Below are 14,159 nucleotides of genomic sequence, written 5' to 3'. Positions count from 1 at the left end.
TTCAGTGCACCACCTCCAGATAGGCACGCCATAAGGCTGCCAGCTGTGCATCGTAAGCAGCTGTATGGAATGACACTGACAAGTTTTTCTGTCAAGTTTCCTTCTTGTGGCCTAACTATCTACCAGTCAAGCCTGTTAATTTACTATGGGTGTAGCTCCCTGCTTTGTATACCAAGAGTCTGATATTTTAGCTACGTATATCTAAATTTAAACTGATTTTTAGGGTATCATTCATACATTAAATATGCTGTCTTTGCAGATTATGATAAAAAAATGGTCGATCCCTTGTCCTCTACCTCTAAGTAGTGCCATAGAGACTTTACAGGTAAAGTGCATGCTGTTTTGAAGTTCTTCTAATTTTATTAGTAACTGTAATGTTTTTTTTACAGTAATGCTTTCAGAATTACTTGTAATTTAAATTCTTTCTTAATCATCACAGAAACTAAAAAGTTGCATGTCTGTGGTTTGAGCTTATTCTTTCATTATGCCATTTTTTTGCATGTATGTCTTACAGGTTTCAAATTCTACTGGGGATTGTAAAGCAAAGCTCTTTCATCTTTCAAAAGAGGTAATCTCTATTAACAATACGCAAACTTAAAGGAGGGAGGTGGTTTTTAAAGAATTGGGGTTTAAACTCTATCCAGGGTAAGCTATTCTTCTGTAAAACTAGTTATAGGCTGCTGAAATATTTCCTATACCTGCTGCCAAGTGTTATCCAGTCTCACTCTTTCTTTTTTATATGAAGGCTGGCTGTCCCAGTTAGCATTTATGAAAACATTTTGCAAATATGACCAAAGTATAAAGTATAACAGATGCAGCAGTGGTCAGCCTCATGATGCAGTCGGATCAAGCCAACTTAATATGCCCTCAGCTGGAAGTCAATGCTACTTGGCTGTATGCACGCTTTTAGTTCCTGGCGAGGTAGAACAGGTTTCCTGAAACTGCCTGGACCTAACCTTAGTTTTTTCTTACCTGAAGCTAATTCTTCAGGCCTAATGCAATCTTGTGCATTTCATTGGATGCCAGCTCTGGTATTTGTTAATTAATGTGGCATTTAAATCATGTCACCACCCATCAAGGCTTGCAGGAGAGGAAGTATCATGTATAACTCCAGTCTCTGTGGGGTGAAGAGGAAGGGAAAAAGGGAAGAATAAATCTGGGATAGGCCTGTAGCATAGTGGAATTTAGGAGGGGCATGGTTGCATTTGTCTGAAAAAACAAAATCCACCCCCACCCTCTGAAGAAAAAGGGGGGGGGGGGGAAGCTTGGGCAATGCAAACATGAGACAAATGTTATCTGTAGATCAAAGAAGAAATTTTGCTTTGACCAGAAACATCTATTGTGAGATTCTGGCCTTTTGTCTGGCCTTTTGTGCTTTGAAGAATCTTGGGGCTCATCGCTACTTCTTTTTCCATTTTTATTTTATCAATAGAAAGTGGCATTTTACCAGCATGGGCCTGATTATGTCAGCACAAAAGAGTTTATTATAGTTCAGCTTATTCCACTTGGCAATTGAAGTAAGCTATACTAGATGATTCATCTCTTCTATTACAAGTTTTTGGAATAATATACCACTAAATGTGTGGTTGCAACTTTAATTATATAACTATCTTAAAACTTCAGATGCCAAAGCATGTTATGTTTTCTGGATGCTGTATCCAAATTTTTGTGAAGAAGTAGTAAGACAATAGTGAAGTCAGGATGAAGGCATCAGTAACTTGACAGGTAGCTATGGATATTAGAATTTAGAAAACTTCTTAGAAAATTTCATGAATGATACACTGACCGGGGCAAATCCTACCCTTCTTACGTAAGTACTTGGCCTCAATATAGCTAAAAAAGAATCTTTCAGTTGTTGGCCTATAGACAGCATGACCTCTCCTGATCATGAAATAGTAAGCTATGACCACCAGTTGAAGAGACACTGGTTGAAAAGGTCCATTTTTTTGTGAGATGATTCAGAGACGCCATTCTGTGTTGTGGAGATTTATCTCAAAGCATTAATGTGGAAAGATTTCCACTGACTTCCAACACTTGAACTGAATTCTGAATTCATCCAGATATTTTTCCAACCATCTGTAATAACAAACAACCTACAAGATGTTTTTCTTCTATTTTAGAGTGCTTATGCAATACCAACTATGGCCTTTTCTTTTCTCTGCCATACCTCAGTCTTACCCATCTATTGTGAGCTCCAAAGGTAATGTATGAAAACACATGCAATATTAAAATATAGTGACAGTATTTCTGTAATATATTCCCTAAATTAATCTTGGATAATTTTTATTTTCAAGTCAGTGCCATCAAAGAATGCAAACTAAGTAGCTTTTGTGTTTTTGGGAAATGTACAGTTTTAGTCTGTACAGGCTTTTCCTCTCTTACAGGAGAGAAAAGTAGCAAATATGGTTCCATCATCAATGTCAGTACATTGTCCTGGCCTGGACAATCTGGAGAAAAAAGGTCATTTGCTAAGGTACTTATTAGTTAATTTTTATTGCTGTAACTGAATCAGCATTTGGCCACATCTGATTCAGTGGTTTTTTTGACCCAGATTCTGTTCCTGGCTCTGAATATATATCATCCTGTATAAATCAAAATTTTGATTTAAAAAATACTCTGGTATGTCTAAATTACCTACAAGATGGGGACAATGTTAGTTGTCTGCATGAAAAGTGCCCTTTAATTACCAGATTAAAAATACTTTTAAAAACCCTAAATGTTACTGACAGCACAGACCTCAGCAAATACTCTGTGGCCATAAATTAAAAGGATGCTTTCTTATGAAAGGCAAGCTGCTATTTTTTTTTTTTTTAATGTAGATTGCATTGTGTTTAATAGTCCACAATACAGATTAAGGAACAATAATTTTCTGGGTTTTTTGCGTTTTAGTCCATCCAAAAGTAGAATGCAGAATGTGACTGTCACAGGAATTGGTCTGAGTTTCCTAATTTACTTTATGTCTGCTCTGTTTGGGTACCTGACATTTTATGGTAAGTATATTCTTCAAGTATTCTTTAGAATGAAGGCTAATGATAGATGCATTCTGTCTGGAGTACTTCAGGCTTGTTTGTGCATTGATACACTTGAATCCTCAGAAATCTTGTTCCTGTGAAGACTTAAGAATATGCCTAACACTGCAAAGTATTACAATCTCATTGACTTCTCAACGTGTAATGGAGCTAAACTTTGCAGGGCTTATGCCCTAAATGCTATACAGACAAGATATTCATCCCTAAACTGTGGCTGATGGTCTGGTGATGCTCTCTAATGCTATGTAATTAGACTACTGATTGCCACTATATGTTGGACTGTATAGTATTTTCACTTAAAAGGTGGGAACAGATTTATCATGGTCTGTGAGAAATTCTGAGATCTGATAATAGTCTGCTTGTCCAACAAGTTTGAAAGGTCTGTTCTAAGGCTGTATTTTCTAGCAACATTTATCACTTATTAACCCTGTGATATCCCAGTGCATTTGTAGTCTCTGAGTAGCACTGAGGCTGTTGCCTTTTATGAGGGGAATTTGACCACAGCAAGCAAGCCCTAATGTTAGGTAGGCATGAAGGTTTGCAGCGTGTTTTCCCTGTCCAATACAGCCCGGGTACAAAGCACGTATGGCTTCTTTGTTTTGTTTTTGTATTTTTAAAAATTAATTGGAACTAACACTAGCTATTTCACTAGAAATCTGCTGGAAGTGGAAAAAAATTTCCCATGAATCATCCAATTTAGGAAAGCTTTATTTTAAAGGATTGCACAAAGTGACTTCTTCATGACACCTTTGTTTATGTGTAATGTAAAGACAAACTAGAGGACTCCGGAAAAAAATTGTCAAGGAACATAAGAAAATTAGAAGATCTGAATCAGAGGAAGCGTCCATCTAGTTTTGTGTCTTGACTTCAGTGGAGGGCAACGACAAAAGATGAGGGAAGGATTTAAAAATTGAAAACGATAAGCTTTGAGTTGGGCTTCCTAGCACATGCTTCCAGTCTTCGGTAATTTGTGTTGCATGCACTTCCTGAGCCAGAGATGGTATCTGTTTGAAACATGAACTGAACCAAGAAATGCACATTTCTTAGAGATGTTGTCAACATAGTGCTTGATGAAGTAAATATACCTTTTTATTTACCAAACAGAAAAGTGGGTGGGTTATGACACTTGCCCTACCAAATTCTACAGAATTCATTTTCATTTGCTGTAGAGTTTACGTGACAATGTGCTTCAGTACCAATTTAATAACTCTGCATTTGGACTTTTGAATACTTCTGGGTACAGTTTTTTAGTTGGGTTTAAACATAGATGACTTCGTGTGTCTGGTATTCTTGCATTTCCCAAGTACACAGAAAGATTTCAGAACCCTTATCTACATAGAGGCCGTTTTTTAAAGGTCCATCATAACCTTGGCAGAAGTAGGTCAGTGTCTATTTCATACAGCAATTTTAGTATCCTGTCATATAACGTCACAGTGTGATGCCTTTTCTAAGAAATTTCATTTGGCTCTGTGTATCCTGCTGTAAATTTGTGTTGTGGTGTGTCTTGCTCGCATAGCACGCATTGTCAAATTGAATCGCCTCTACTTGGTGATCTGTCTTCTGGAGCAGTTTCATACAAATGCCGTCACATAAATGCATCACAGTCATCTATGAGGATTCTTCTAATGTCTTCTGAAAACTCACCCTTTTTATGAGATGATCACATGCTTACCTGTGTTGATTGATTGAATGAATGAATAAAAAGTTCTTATAAGGGACAGGAAGGCATTAAGACAAAAGTGTTCTGATGAGGATTTCCTCTCCTTTCAGAGTGTTCTATATTTCTTGATCGTGGGGTTGAGATAGTGTCTGACAAAGCACCAAGAATATTGGCTTTCAGCAGCTAATAATTCCCAATTTCTAGGGAATTTTGCACCTTTTTTCCCCAAGTATAAGTATATGTCTGACCATAACTGTCTGAAAACGTTCCCTTGACACTCAGAGTCTTTTTAAAAATTATATGGGGAGTCTTGAAACCCCTAATAGCGTATAGGCCACTATTACTGTTTCCTGACTGTCTCCGTGTGGTTTGTAGGAAAATATAATTTTGAGTGCCACTCTGAGAGTCTGAGAGATTCAGCAGGCAGTGCAGTATAACCATCTGTCTCCAGATGAGATCTCAACAAGAAGTAAAAAAAAAGAAAAAGAGGGGGAGGGAGAAAAACAGTAGTAGTCCTAGAAACCATCCCAGTTCCTGTTACCTTCACTGTCATGATCTCTTTGGGACAAGACCCTGTCTTGACTGTAGTCTTTTAGTGTGTTTCACTGGGAACATTTCTGGTTTTCTGCAAGCCTGATTTCTTTTAGTAACTCTTAGACTCAAGAGCCTAAAATGCTGGAACCAACAGTGGATGTCTGTAAGAGATTTTTTTTTTTTCTCCCCCTTGCAAGCTTCTTCTCCTTTTTTCACTTTTTGGTTGTCTTGTTTCATTAAGTTATTTCTTTAAACAGAGAGAATCTGTTCCCTGTTCCTAAAACACCAGTCGGAGAAAATGTAAAACATTTCATTTTAAATTGAAAACAAAAAAAGAGTTCCCTCTTTGAAATGAGACATGCTTCATCTTTCTGTGGTTCAGATGGTTTGTTCTGTTTTCTGTGAATTTGAAACTGCATATGGTGACTGGACTTTGGTGGAAATTTTGATCCATTCTGAAGTCCAAAAAAGCATAGAGTTAAGGTATATCGGGGAAAAAAAAAAGTCAGGAGTAGCAGACCACTTTCAGGGCTCTGACTTCTGCTGTTAGCTTAGTGAAAATTTTCACTTTAAAAGGGCAAAAGTCAAAGGTGAAGGATTCATCACTGATTCATCACTTTTTGCCCCGCTTCTGCCTTGAATAGTACAAAAGTAACACTTATGATGGTGTATACATGGTATATGGTACTATAGTATTTCCACAATAGAGTCGGTTTTGCAAAGCTAAATATGCATGTGGTGGATAGCACAGGAGATTCTTACTGCTGAAGAAAACAGCGGTCATTTGAAAGGGTTTGGCCTGGTTGGGTGCGTTGTCAGTGCAGTCCTCTGTTACTCTCTGGGTGCTGTAAGAATCCAAACTGACAGCCTTCAGGTCTCCTTGTGTTGCACTTGTCTACTCATTTGGCATAGGGAAAAATCAGTCTCAATTGTCAATAGTTTTGTTCCTTTTTTTTTTTTTTTTTTAATAAGAAATATCTTTTAGAAGTATAACTGATGCTAGTTATCCTTCTCTGTGTCATCCAGCTATATACTGTTAGCTATAGCCAGTAAAAGCACATATGCTGGCATAGTTTTGAACATTTCTTTCTTCCTTTAAATTAGAATTGCAGCTTTTCTTTCAAATCATGGAATTTTACCTTGCATATCACTTAATGTTTCTGGGGAAAAAAAGGAAATGCAATTCAGCCAATTTAGCAAAATTAATTTGTTTCTGGCTTCTAGTTCAACCAAAAGAATCTAGTGCTGACTGTTTCAGACACATAGAACAAGTTTTACTGTATACTTGGCTTCATGTCATATCATGTTTCTTTTTAATGCTTTCTCCTTCATATTTGTATCTTCTCTTTAGGTAGCTTTGGCTTCAGCAGAGGCTCTACAGAGACTTTGCCTCCTGAAGTTTTTTCAGTTTTCTCGAGGTTATGTATCCTAGTGTATCAGTAATGCCAAAGTGATGCATATTTGCAACCCCCCTCCACTCCGCATTAGTCACAAGCAAATTGATGAATTTGAATATAAGCTTAATATGCATTGCTAATTATCTTCCTTCTCAAATGATTAACAGAGCAATTGATTTTTCTTGTTTTCAGACAAAGTGGACTCTGAATTGCTGCAAGGTTACAGCAGGTACCTGCCACATGATACTGTCATCATGACTGTTAAAGTAGCCATACTGTTTGCTGTGCTTTTGACAGTCCCTCTAATCCATTTCCCAGTGAGTACTCCTAAATGTTTTGAAGCTGGCAATAAGCAATGGTAATGCTAATGCTTTGCAGACTGCAGTATTTGACTCACATCTAGTCTTGGGTATCTTATTCACTTGTCAAGTGATTGATCAAAGACTGCATATTTGCATATGTTCCATGAGAGCTCCAAAATAACAACTAACCACTAAGCTAATTTGTGCTCTTGAGACAGATTTCAGATTAAAACTAGTGCACAGCATTGTTTTTAATTTAGAGAATTCAGAACTTCTAAAGTTTATTTAGTTTGATTCCCCCCCCCCCCCCCCCCCACCTTAAAGTGAGTTTTGCTGACTTGGTTTTTCCTTTCTACATGCACGCACCCCCACACAAACACACTTATACTTGAAAACTCAATTTAATTGTAAATTAAAAACACATATTGACCTGTTTCACAAAAACCCCCTACTTTAGTTTATCAATACCATGGTAGAACTGAAAATTCATTCAGTTAGGACCAGAAAAAATTGTGCATGCAAAACTATGTATATAGAAGTAGTGTACAGATTACGTATCAGTTGGCAACATGCTGACATTTGCTACCAAGCATGCTCAAAGAGACAAAGCATTATCCCCCAGACCTTCTTTTGTTCCTGCAAAAAAGGAGTAATTCCTTAAGCCTAATGGCCACATGATAAATACTGCTTTAATACTGAAGTAAACTCTATGCTACAGAAAGACAAAACATTTAACTATTACTACAGTTTTTGCATTTTGATTTTTAAAATGTTCTTTCATATCTGGAATGATGTAATTCTTAAGTTTATGAAATTGAGATAAGATTAAAATATATGTATATGTAAGTATTTACCCATGCAATGTTTCTCTTCATATTATGTAGGCAAGGAAAGCTGTATTGATGGTATTTTTCTCTCATCTTCCTGTGTCGTGGATTTGCCATATCCTTGTCACTTTAACACTGAATACAATTGTTGTTTTGTTTGCAATGTACGTGCCAGACATTAAAAATGTATTTGGAGTAGTTGGTAAGTTGTTGTGGTTGTTGGGGTTTTGTGGTTTTTGTGGTTGTTGGGGTTTTGTGGGTTTTTTTTAACTTTTCTTCAAAAAATTCAATATTATGATAAGCTAATATACTTCAATCTTGCTCTAAGTAAAATCTTACTTTCTATTTTTAAAGGTTCAACGACATCAACATGTTTGCTTTTTGTATATCCTGGACTATTTTATCTTAAACTTAGCAGAGAGGACTTCTTATCACCACAGAAACTTGGGGTATGCTTTTTTTTCATGTGTGCTAATTACATTTAAACAGACTAATTTTAGATGCATCTTAATACACTGTAAAGCACATAATCCAAGGGGCAAAGTTCTTGTTTTCATTGCAGTTGACAAAATCTGTGAGCATTTTCTTTTATCCTTCATGATAGCTCTAGTCTTTCTGAAACTCCTTCTTCACAAGAGATTTTTGACTAGCGGTATGTCCATGTGCTGGACCGTTGATCTGAATACATGCTTTTCCCTATAGTTTTCAGATGTTGACTTTTAATCCAATTTCTCCTCAGTTTTTACACATTACTCTGATGTTGTCTGGGCAGCTGGGATAAAGCCAAACTGCATTTAAGTGAAACAGTGTTTCTCAAAAGCATCTTTTTTTTTTCCTTCCTTTTTTTTGCTCCTCTTTATGGTTTCTCTTTTCGTGTAGTAGGTTAAGTTCTAGTTGGAATTTGTGCAGCAGCCTGCTTTTTGCACTGTAACTGTTTCTCTTAATTTTAACCACTGCTCAGCAGAGCAACTTTATGACTGGCTAAAATGCTGACAAACTGTTTATACATAGTCCTTCTGCCATCCTTATGATTCATTGAGCTGCTCTTATATTGACAAAATAGGGAATCTGAAAGAAAATCTAATAATGGTGCTCTCTGACCGTGTCAAGTCTTGACTAGTTCCAACAGATATGGGGCCTTGTTATAAACCAGCAAGCTACTGTCTCTTGAACTGTAGTTTTATTATCATCTGGCTATTCAAAAATGTAAAGAATCCATTGTAACTTTAATTATATTTTGAGTAAAATACAAATTCAGTTTCTTAATTTGTTCAGAGTTGTAAAGGGCAAACGTGTTGATTTTGGGTTTGTTGGGGTTTTTTTGCAGACGGATAGTGTAAGCAAGCAAATCAGACTGCTCTGAGAGTTCCCAATGAAACTATCCCAGAGCAGGCTTAGTTTAGTTTCCCTCTAAGCAGATACCTTGTGTTTCAAGACTGAGTAATTTGAAACATTAAAGATTGTTTTAAAAGACACTATTCTTACAGTTGTTTTCATCATTAGTTATAAGCCTTAGAAATATAAAATGCTTCCTTCAGTAAAACATTAATTTTTGCTTTTCTTTCTTCACAGGCATGTGCATTGGTTATTTTTGGCATTTGTGTTGGCCTTCTCAGTTTAGTCCTAATAATTTTCAACTGGATTGATCAATAACAGCCTATTGTCACTGTCTGAACTGAGCTTCAGAAGGACAGCAAGAACCAGAGATGTGTCAGAAGTACTGAAATGAATGCTGGACATCCCAAAGAAACCACTGACCAAAGCTGTCTGTGGAAGAAATAATGCTCTTTTTCACTGCATTAGTGATGTTCCTTCTTTAATCCTGCGTGACTCTCCTCAGTTATTGGACAATTAGTCTTTGCCATTCTAAAATATTATTTTTTAATGATGTAATCATGACAGGTAAAAAGGTCTCTTGAGAATTTCTGCAATGCAAAAATGGTTTAATGCACATGGTGAACAAAAGCAGAACCTTGAAATAACTTCTCTTTCAAAGACAATGAGATGGATAGATACTACATCAATCATGATGTGCATATTGTGATGTGTGCATTTAGGATAATGCACACATTATCCTAAACCATGAAAGACTTCTGTTGCTTGAATAATTTCCAAAATTTCAGCCAGTTCATATTAAGAACTTCCTGATTCCAAATGTTTACCCTAATTTATCCTAACATGGATCCAGAAACCAACTGCCTTAGCCCAGTTTAATGGGCACATCGTGATAATATTTGTTAATTGTTTTTTTAAATACAGTTTTTATACCTCAGTGTACTTGAATCATACTTAAGTAATTTTTAAATTAGAAGGCTTTGCCCATCTAGCATAGTGGCTTTTAGTAGCATTAGGAAGTATTTCCATTTTGCAGTTAATAATAGGCATTTTTCAATTAATATCTGCTTTTGCATATTATTCAATGTACCTCGGTATTCCTCCCAGTGAAAGACTTTTTTCTGTTTCTCTCTTATTCCCATTTTTACAAGTGTTTCATATTTGAAATACAGTGTTTCTGTATTTTATGTACTGTTATGTGTCGGAGAAGGTTTGGGCTTGAAAGGTGAAATTCTGCCTCTGTTAAAGACAAAGGAAATTTTACGTTCATGGAACCCTAATTTTACCTCGGATCTCTATAAACTTCCATGTACCCTTTTATAATTCTTTTTTTTTTTTTTTCCCCTAAATGAAATGTGAATGCAATTTTCAACACCAACTGGGCTCTCTTAAATATGGTATTGAGTGCCCACCACAAAAGTTCCTCATATTAGTAGAATGAAAGCAGTGGCTGATGCCATGGTAAGGTTTTTAAAATTTGTTTCTATCAGATGGGATCTGATGTCTTTAAAATAGCCTAATCTCTTCAGAGACTTGATGCCGTAAGGAAGCTAAGCCTCCACAGAAATGGCTTGTGTAAAGTTAAGAAATTAGACCTCAGCCTCAAATGGCAAGAGAGTGGGAAAGTTGTTCTTCATTTCCAGATGCAATATTTCTTTTAATTTAGCTTAGCACTTTTACATCTGAGAAGTGGTATAAGACACAAGTGAATCATAGCGAAGTAAAACATTTATGTAATATGAAAGCAGCTAGTAAGTGACATTTAAATAAACTTTTCTGTCCATAAGGTGCACAGTTAGCAAATTAGTTGACTATTGCTAGAAAGTCCTGCTGAGACAATTCTGTTAATACGCTGACTTGTTTTATCAGTTGAGATCGGGGAGATGCCCCAGAGCCTGGCATTTCTAACTTCTTAGCAGTGAGTCTGTGCTATTAACCTTTTTAATTATGTCACATTGGATTTGGAAAACACTGATTGGTGTGCCAACTTTAACATAATCCTGATTGAATGTGCTTGATCCTCACCTGTTTAATAGGGAGGAACAGCAAATAGCAGAGTTGGAATCACCGTCTCTATTCCTGAGCTGACAAACTAGGATTTCTCATGCCAACAGATCACTCAGCTCTCTCAGGATCTATAAGATACTTTTCATTTTTGATAGATGTCCTGAAGGCAGCCAGGTGGTGCAGCTTGGTACTGCTTCAGGAATCCTTTTTGCCTGGGGAATATTCTCCTACTTACGAGTTTAAGAGAAATAGACATGTGTTGTGAGGCCTGGGAACTAACTCAGAAGTTTTGGTAGGATCCCAAAGGAAAGGGTTCCTGGAAAAGACTGCAGTTATTCTTATAATAAAGTTTCTAGTAGAGGTTTCACGACACAAGGTGAGCCATCTAATAGCTTGTCAGTACCAGAAACAGCATGTCCACTCTTGGCCAGAAGTTCACAACCACTTCTGTGGCACTGGCAGTGGCTGCTGGTCAGCATGTTTAACTAGCAGAAAACCAATGTGACCATGAGATGTGACATGTTATCTGCCAAAAAAATGAACTGATTGAGCTCACTTAGGGGACAAGAAAAGTGAGGGGGGTGGTAGGAGTGGGACCGCCTTTTTGAGCAGCAGCAGCCATTAGATAGCACATTTTTCTCATAGAACCTCACACTTTGCCCAGCAGTTTTGCTTCAGCAGGTTCAAGTGTGTGTGTGCGCACACAGGGGATGCCTCTAACTTGAGAAGTCTCTGGCCTCCTTTGATCAAGGGATCGATCAGACTTTCGCAGCATTGTGTGAGTATTAATGGTTGAGGCTCCCCATCTTGCCTTTATTCTTGCAGTTCTCCCCACTTGTTTAACTCTTGATAACCAGATGCAGCTGCCTTCCTCCCTGTGGCTGCCCTCTAATAGCTGTGTTTCACAGCCTTCGTTACACTATAGGGATTCAGCCACTCAGGGTGTCTCTGGCAGTAGTGTAAAAAGCTAAACATTTACCTTATAAAAGTGTACCTTGAGAAAGCAATGACCGCTGTCCATCAGGAAATTATTTTCTATCTGACTGAACCAAAACTTTTTAGGAAAACGGGAGACCTTACATTCATGTGAATGAACTGTAGGGTTTTTTCAGACACTAGAATTTAGGAGGAATATTTATTAGAAATTTTATGGAAATTGTTTCTCATTTATCATACGCTCTTGTAGCATACTGTTGAGTAATACTCGTAATCACTGCAGTCACTTTATTTTAAACTCTAACCAGCAAGACTTAACATTGAAGACTTAGATTATCTGTGAAGGTGCAGAACGTTGGCAAAGTTTTGCTAAGCTTTTGCTCTTTCCTTCTGCCCCTGAAAAAGCTGAGTCTTGCCCTGCACTGTAATGCTCTGTTCGTACACAGGCAGTTGGGTTTGTGTGCATCATCTTCAAAAATGTGACTGAGAAAATACCTGAAATGCAGTGTTAACTTTACAGTTCATTCCTGTAATGCTGCAGAAATCACTATGTTATTGTTTTTAATCCCCGAGTATTATCCTAACTAGCCTGGCTATTAACTAACTGTCCTAATAGGTAGACTTTGGAATGATGAATACCAGTGTATGAAGTTAATACTCGGTGAGGATGAATGGAAGCAATTCACACCTCTGCTGGAGCTCTCTTATTACGTTTTGGCTGCGGTGCAGAAGGGATAGCAGCACAGGGGGTTACAGAATGTGTGTTATCTTTCATCTGAAAAAGAGTTAGAAATACTGCTACTTTTAAGTGTCTATGATACATAACTTAAAATGTGGAGAAAGGGAGAGGGGCAGAAAGAAAGAACTTATATTTCCAAATTTAGAAGAAGGTATGAGTGTTTTCCACAATGAAAAAGCAGAGTAAGGACAGTGTTTTTATCCTTTGCATCTCCCACAGACACTTCTGTTTGTTGTGTCTGTGTAAATGTTTCACTACAATTGTGCACTAGCATGAATTTTTTGAGCAAAACAGGCCTCCAGTCTGGAACACTCTGCTCACTCGCATGTTGCTAAATATATTTTTTCTTTATTCTTGTGTACAGATTTTTCCTGAATTTCCAGGTTTATAAATTTCAGTGGTTCTGCTTTATTACCTGTAGTTAGCATTTTCCAGCCTTCTTTTCTGAAGACTTGACAGGAATGGATGAAGGGACCCACAGCATTTCTGAACTCACTTGGAAAGGTTGCCTTTCCCCAGCTGAACAGGAACAACAATGTAAGAGATGAAAATTAATTGGTTGCCTTTGATTTGTTTTCTCTCTTTCTCCTATTTCCATTCCGTGTCCATTTGAAGGCTGCTCAAATTTCAGATGGACTGTGGTAAGCTGGGTGTGGAGAGTGTCTCTTGTAAACAGGATTGCAGGAATGAGTGCCGCAAAACAAAAGCGCTCTAAGCCTGCCTTTGTATTGTGGCAAACGTTTGTGTTTTATTCCCATGTTTCTAAGCAGTATCTTAATACATTGATTTTCATGGCAATGAGTTTGTTTAAAATTCTCTCTTGTGTCCCTGTATAGTGAAAATTGAGACACTGAAACTGTCCTATCCTCTCTCTGTCCCTCCTTTCACCTTCCCCTTCACTTCAGGTTTGCATTAATATCAGTTACATGGCGCTGAGCGGGAATGTGCCGTTAGCTGAACAGTCATTAGGGGGAGTGCAGCCTGGGCCAGAGGGTATGGATCAGGGAAAGCACCGCTTTATCCGGGCCTGCAGGCTTCATTTTCACTAAGTGTCCACCGCTGCTCATCACTGAAGGTCAGCGCTGGACATGGGCAGACCTTTTTGGTGTGCCCATCTTGTCTGTTCTTGTAAGAATTTGTCTTTTTGAAACATGGAGACATCTTAACTTTGTAACATGGGAAGACTGTGCTGATGTGGAGTTCTTAAATCGTTTGTGTCGTGTGTAATATACTCAAGGTGCCATATTTTCTACCCTTGCAATCCTCCTAATGAGGATGAAAACACGATGGTGCAGTGGGATCTATCTGAGCTGCTAGGGTGAATGTTAAATCCTTGAGCAGCTCGTAAGCGTGTTCTTTGCATAAGAGAGAATATGGGCTTGTACTTTATTAC

General features: G+C 37.6%; 1 protein-coding gene across 1 annotated transcript in view; it reads left to right on the top strand.

Annotated features, from left to right (window-relative positions):
* Nucleotides 1-11,662, top strand: part of SLC38A6 (solute carrier family 38 member 6) — a 42,131-nt gene extending 30,469 nt beyond the window's left edge. Inside the window, exons 9-16 of the mRNA XM_050897175.1 lie at nt 260-325; nt 515-568; nt 2,121-2,200; nt 2,890-2,990; nt 6,813-6,937; nt 7,807-7,951; nt 8,104-8,198; nt 9,322-11,662. Coding sequence (XP_050753132.1) covers nt 260-325; nt 515-568; nt 2,121-2,200; nt 2,890-2,990; nt 6,813-6,937; nt 7,807-7,951; nt 8,104-8,198; nt 9,322-9,402 — 747 coding nt within the window. The 3' untranslated portion in view covers nt 9,403-11,662. The remainder of the gene's footprint in view (nt 1-259; nt 326-514; nt 569-2,120; nt 2,201-2,889; nt 2,991-6,812; nt 6,938-7,806; nt 7,952-8,103; nt 8,199-9,321) is intronic.
* Nucleotides 11,663-14,159: the final 2,497 nt, after the last annotated feature.

Source organism: Gymnogyps californianus, chromosome 5, assembly GCF_018139145.2.
Source record: "Gymnogyps californianus isolate 813 chromosome 5, ASM1813914v2, whole genome shotgun sequence".
Taxonomy (NCBI): Eukaryota; Metazoa; Chordata; class Aves; order Accipitriformes; family Cathartidae; genus Gymnogyps; species Gymnogyps californianus.
This window is presented reverse-complemented; position numbering and strand designations above follow the sequence as displayed.